The sequence below is a fragment of the Orycteropus afer genome, unplaced genomic scaffold (genome assembly GCF_000298275.1).
Source record: "Orycteropus afer afer isolate SDZICR_OR568_19922 unplaced genomic scaffold, OryAfe1.0 scaffold00088, whole genome shotgun sequence".
Lineage (NCBI taxonomy): Eukaryota > Metazoa > Chordata > Mammalia > Tubulidentata > Orycteropodidae > Orycteropus > Orycteropus afer.
In genome coordinates, this window is record NW_006921675.1 from 5583975 (window position 1) to 5589974 (window position 6000).

Here is a 6000-nt window from a genome sequence, read left to right on the forward strand (position 1 = left end):
AGAATAATGAGGCTGCTTTACCAGGATCTGCTCGAGGAAGTGCTTGCTGTTGCTCAGGGAGTAGAAATAAGCCACTTTCCAAGCCTGGGCTGGGTCGGGATTGGAAAACAGGGCTAGCATTGCCCGCTCGGGATCCAGATGATCTGGTGAGACTGAAAATCAAACCAGGTGGGGTTACTGGTAAACCAGAAGCTCTTCGTTCCTAAGCTAGAACCCATTTAAAAAACCAGCTGAGGCGAGTTTGTGCTTCAAAAAACTTAAACCAGGTTTTCTACACTTCTATCTTAAAGATTCTTTGCTTCACTTAGTAGCTTCTAGATAGCTCTTGCCTGCTATTGCTATTACCTCTTTTCCCATCACCACCATCTTTGCACAAATGGTATGTGCTAGACTACTAATGAAAGGTGGGCAGTTCGAACCCACCCAAAGGCATCTTGGAAGACAGGCCTGGTGACCTGCTTCTGAAAGGTCACAGCCTAGAAAACCCTATGGAGCAGTTCAACTCTGTACACATGGGGTTGCCATGAATCAGAACTGATTAGACAGCAACAAACAACAACCATCTTAGACTATATTGTCTGTGCTTTCACAAAAAATATCTTTCCCATTTTTGCTTAGCCTTTCCTATTAGATTTTCTGGAGGGTACTGGCCCAGAGAAACTTCAGAGAGGCTGAGTATATTGGAATTAGGATATATTAGATCCTTACTATGGATTGAACTTGTTACCCCCAAAATATGTATTGGAATCCTAACCCTATACCCATGGATGTAATCCTATTTGGCAATAGGGTTTTATTTGTACTGTTAATGAGACACAGCACCGTAGGGTACATCCTAAACCTAATACCTTCTGAGTTATAAAAAGAGCAGATTAGACACACAAGCATAAATGGGGGAAGACAGATGCCACATGAAGATCACCAAGGATCTGAGGGCCACAGTAGCTGAAAGACAAGGGCCTTCCCCTAAAGTTGACAGAGCCTTCCTCTCTAGCCAGTGCCCTGGATTTGAAACTCTAGCCTCCCAAACTGTGGGAAGGAGCTCTGGTGCCACAGTGGTTAAAGCAGTCATCTGCTAACCAAAAGATCAGCAGTTCGAACCCACCAGCTGCTGTGTGGGAGAAAGATGAGTCAGTCTGCTTTCTTAAAGATGTACAACGTTGGGAACCCTATGGGGACAGTTCTACTCTCTCCTACAGAGTCACTGAGTTGGAATTGACTCGATGGCAGTGGGTTTGGTTTTATGGTTGGAAACTGTGAGAAAATAAATTTCTGTTTTTCAAAGCCACCACTTGTGGTATTTCTTATAGCAGCACTAGGAAACTAAGACAACCCCTAAATGCAAGGAGAAGCAGGAAAGGGAATGTACCTTTTCCTGAGGATGTAGCCCTCAGTGGCTTTTCTGTGGCCTTCTCTGCATAGGTATGGCCGTACAGGGATAGCAGGCCTCGTCCAGCCTTGTGCAGCAAGCAGCCCAGCAGCCTCTCCTCCTGCAGGGGACTCCCTTCAGTCCTGCAGGCCTCCAGCAGTTCTTCACACAGGAGGCGCAACTCAACCTCGATGGGCTCTGCAGGGCAACGCAGAGTCCGCAGGGCTCCGTAGATGGCATCTGCTACCCCAGGGGGCCCAGCATCAGGGCCCTGCAAAGCCTTCAGTGCCTTTTGGATGAGGTCCACCAGTGTCTTTTGCAGAGGAGAGCCACAGAGGCTGGTACCATCCTCCTCTCTGAGCAGAAGCTCTAGCAGGGCCTGCGCCGGCTGGGGAGCCTGCCTCAGAAGATTCCAGAGCACAGAGACAGCTTCTGAGCTGAGCCGAGGGGACCAGTTCTCCCATCTTCTATTTCCATCAGGCACAGGGTCTACTGCGTCTTGTGCTAAGACCTCATATAGCTCCTAAATAAAGGATAAAAAGAGGGATAGCGGTGAGCATGTCTAGAATATTATCCCTTGTATGCCTCGATGTTTTCCTCTTTTTTAGCTTACATATTTAATAGCAGCAGTTACTTCTGTAATAGTTACTATGTGCTAGACACTGTACTAGGCTCTTTGCACAGAAAAATGCAATGAATCATTATAATAACCTTAAGATGAAGATGGTACTATTATCCCCATTTTACAGATGAGAAAACTAAGGCAAAGAGAGATTAACTCATTTAATTGCCCAAGGCCTCCAGATTCAAGCTAGTCTCACTCCACAGCCTCCAAAATATAGTGTTGGTCTAAATCAGAGAATATAAACTCATAGACCAGGCAAGTAACAAACGGGCATAAAATACCATGCCCATCTAAGGGCATCTGAATTCATTTGTTTTTAGAACTTTGTATACCAAATTTTAACTTCTGATTTAAATCAAAGATTTAGCCATACTTTAAGGTCTAAACCAAAGAAACGAAACTCACTGCCACTGAGTTGATTCCAACATATAGTGACCCCCTTTGGATTTCTGAGGCAGTAAATCCCTATGGAAGTAGATTGCCCAGTCTTCCTTCTCCAGAGTGGCTGGTGGTTTTGAACCTACAACCTTCTGGTTAGGAGTCAAATGCTTTAGGCACTACACCACCAGGGCTCCTTACTTTAAGGTCTGGTTCATTCCTAACTCTTCCACAAACCTTCTCCAACACTTCCAACCCACACAACTCTCCTTCCTGAGCTTTTAGTGTACTTATAATCAGTCCCCTGTGGTTTAGTATGAGTCAGAATTGACTTGATGGCAGTGGGTTTGGTTTTTGGTTTATGGTTTAGTACCTAATTATAGTCCTTCCTTCCCCCCTAGACTGTAAATTCCTTAAAGGCATAAATCTCTAAGCCTAGACTTCATTTGCAGGGTGGGGAAGAAAGGGTATAGGGAAGTAGGTTACATACTGTGCTTTTGCTCAGGAATGTCTCTCCACTAATTGCCTCAGAGATGGATCACAAGACCATGCTTCCCTGTGACAAGTGACAGTTCCTATCTTATCCTATCATAAACGTCTTTAATCAATGAGTGGCAGGGTCATGAAGAAAATAGGCACTGAACCTCATAGCATACCTCAGGCACTAAAGTAATAACTGGTATACACCATAGAGTTAAAGACTCAGTTTGAATCTACCCTAGATGGTTGCTATGAGGATTATAGAGGAGCATTCAACAAATATTAGTTTCCTACCATCTACTGGTAAAAAATTCAAATACTTAGTTTAAATCAAGCCATGCATTCCTTCTATGTGAACAGGGGAAAAAAAAAAAAAAAAAAAAGAAAAATCTTTAATCCCCAACTACACTTAGTACTTCTGGACAATCGACTTCTAAGAATTTCAAAATCAGATAAATTTATCCTAAGTCTAACCTCCGCTCAGAGAAGCCTCTACCTAGCCTGATCTTGCCTAAGAACAAAGTGCAGTCAATATCTACGGGACCTGACTCTGCCAGGTCCCTGGAAATTGAGCTTGTTGAATGATTTTAATCCTGGGCAGATGTCTCCAGGGCCCTCTCTCACCTTGAGGACGTCCTCTGGAATATCACTTTGAAGGTCTTCTGACAACAAAAGAAACTCAAGCTTTCTCCGGAAAACAGCAGGGAGTAATTTCTGGAAGAATCATAAGAAGAGAGCAAAGACATTAGACATATGCTTTAGTAAACAGATTGTAAGTAAATATTTCTCTCCACATAGTCTTATTTTTGATATTTCTCTAAGCTAAAGTACTCTTAACCACTAAATTCTTGGATATAGTTTCAGATACTTTTTGTTATAAACAAAAACAGCTAAACTTGCCCGCATACCTCTTCCTCTTTCATATGCTGATATTTAAAGGCCACACTGATCAGCCTCAAACTCCAAGGTTTACTCATTTCAGATGACTTTTTCTGTCACTGGACATGATCCTCTTTAGGGCTAAACCTCTGCTTTCATTATCTATGATCCTTTGCATATCACTTGCAGAAGAAAAGGAGATGGGATCTAATGTTTATTAAACACTTAATATGTGCCAGGTTTTGTGTGCCATATTTTCATGTTTCTCAAATGACATCTAACTTTTTGGAGTCTCTGGGTGGGACAAACGATTAAGGCTTGATGACTAGCTGAAAGGCTGGTAGTTCAAACCCACCCAGAGGTCCCTCAGAAGACAGGCCTGGTGCTCTGTTGCTGAGAGGTCACAGCCTTGACAACCCTGTGGAGCCGCTCCACTCCACACAGCGGTGCTGCCATAAATTGGAATCAACTAGATGGCAACGAACAACAACAACAACAGTTTTTAAATTAAACAAACTGGTGGTCTGTGTATATATATTTTAAAATAATCCTTATTTGGGGTGAATGGTTAGGAAGTATTTTCTAACTATCTTGAACATAAAAGGGAAGAAGTAATCCAATTTATTAATGAGAAATGCCAGGAGAGAAGACTAATATATTAAGAGAGAAAACACTTAACTCTTCCCATGCTTGCCTGTTTCACAAAAACTCCCCTTCACTTCATCCTAAAAACTAAAATTAATCTCCTTTTCTGCAGACACACATAAAAATAAGAATAGAGTCTAGGACAAATGCTGACAAACACGGCTTTAAATTAAAGACACCTGTAAGTCATGCCTCCTATTAAAGCTTTCTGAAGGTGGGTCTTACTGAAAGGTCTCCTAACTCAAGGAAAGAAGCACCTACGGGAAGGTGTGTTTGAGGGGGGTTTAGAACACAAGATCACACACCTTCCATTCATTTTCTATTCATGACATCAGAGGCTGAAAAGAAAAGATCTAATATGTTCTGGGTCCAATATCCTACTTCTTCTCACCAAGCCCTCTTTCCTAATATGTGCACCTATGCCATGCAAACAGCTTCTATAACGTTTGTGATTGGAATTTGGTGGAGACAATTCATGCTAGGGAGCTGAAGGTCAGTGCTGCTACTGAGGACGGAGAGGAAGAAATAGATAAGATGTCCAGACTGCAGACTCTTTTTTTTTTTTGCAAGCAGTAAACAATTTTATTTCCCATGCACTCTTTCTTTTCTTTTTTTTTTTAATTAGGATTTGGGTGAAGATTTACAGAGTAAATTCACTTTTCATACAGCACTTCACATATACTTTGTCTCATGTCATTGACCAAAATTTACAACGCAGCAGCTCCCCTCCCACTTCCTCCCCATAGTTACCTCCTCCCAGTGTCCATCCCTTCATACTCTTCTGCACCCTGAGCTATCTCCCTGTGCATAAGCAGCCCTTCCTTCTCCCATGATTGTTCTCTCCAGGGTGTGTGTCTACTTGAGGTAAATGTTTAACTCACATGCCTGTACCTTGTTTGGCTGGAAACCACAGGTGTGGGTTCAATTCCAGACCTGAAGGGCAGCTAGGGGCCATAGTCTCAGTGGTTACACCAGGCTCCATTGGACCAGCAAACCTGGTCCCCGCCTTCTTTTTTTTTTTTTTTTTTCAGACTGCAGATTCTTAAAGAAAAATGTCTGGTTAAAACTTTAGGACTTCCTCCAGAATTCTAAAGACTGATTACTTTATATTTATTTTACTGGTGAAATTACTTCAAGCATATTCAGGATTCTAAATGAGCAACATTCCTAAAACAGGCAAGACTTTGTTTAATATTTCTAAGCACAGATTTTCTTATTGTAAAAGAAAGGCATGTTCACCATGACTATGTAGAGGGTTGGCAGACAATGCTTCTAAAAGTGTATTTGTATGTTCTGTAAGAATTTTCAGGTATATAGTAGAGCTGACAAGGGACAAGGTTGTAGTCACTTCTCGGCCACGGCCAGCTACCTGAAGAGAGGGAATAGTTGGACCTGTGGGCTCAGGACCATGGTCACAGGGGACAGCAAGCTCAACTGGCATAACAGACTACACAGAAACATTGTTCCACATCCTACTTTGGCGAGTAGCAACTGCAATCTTAAAAGCTTGCAAGCAGCCATGTAGAAGCAATGATGGGTCTCTCCTCATCCAGAGCAAAGAATAGTGAAGAAAACCAAAGACACATGGAAACATTTAGTCCAAGGGACTGGTACACCATGAGAT

General features: G+C 42.4%; 1 protein-coding gene across 1 annotated transcript in view; it reads right to left on the minus strand.

Annotated features, from left to right (window-relative positions):
• Positions 1-6000, minus strand: part of ZFYVE26 (zinc finger FYVE-type containing 26) — a 101664-nt gene that overhangs the window by 91070 nt on the left and 4594 nt on the right. The window contains exons 3-5 of the mRNA XM_007942311.2: positions 3477-3566; positions 1370-1892; positions 22-152 (exon numbers count right to left, since the gene is read on the minus strand). Coding sequence (XP_007940502.1) covers positions 22-152; positions 1370-1892; positions 3477-3566 — 744 coding nt within the window. The remainder of the gene's footprint in view (positions 1-21; positions 153-1369; positions 1893-3476; positions 3567-6000) is intronic.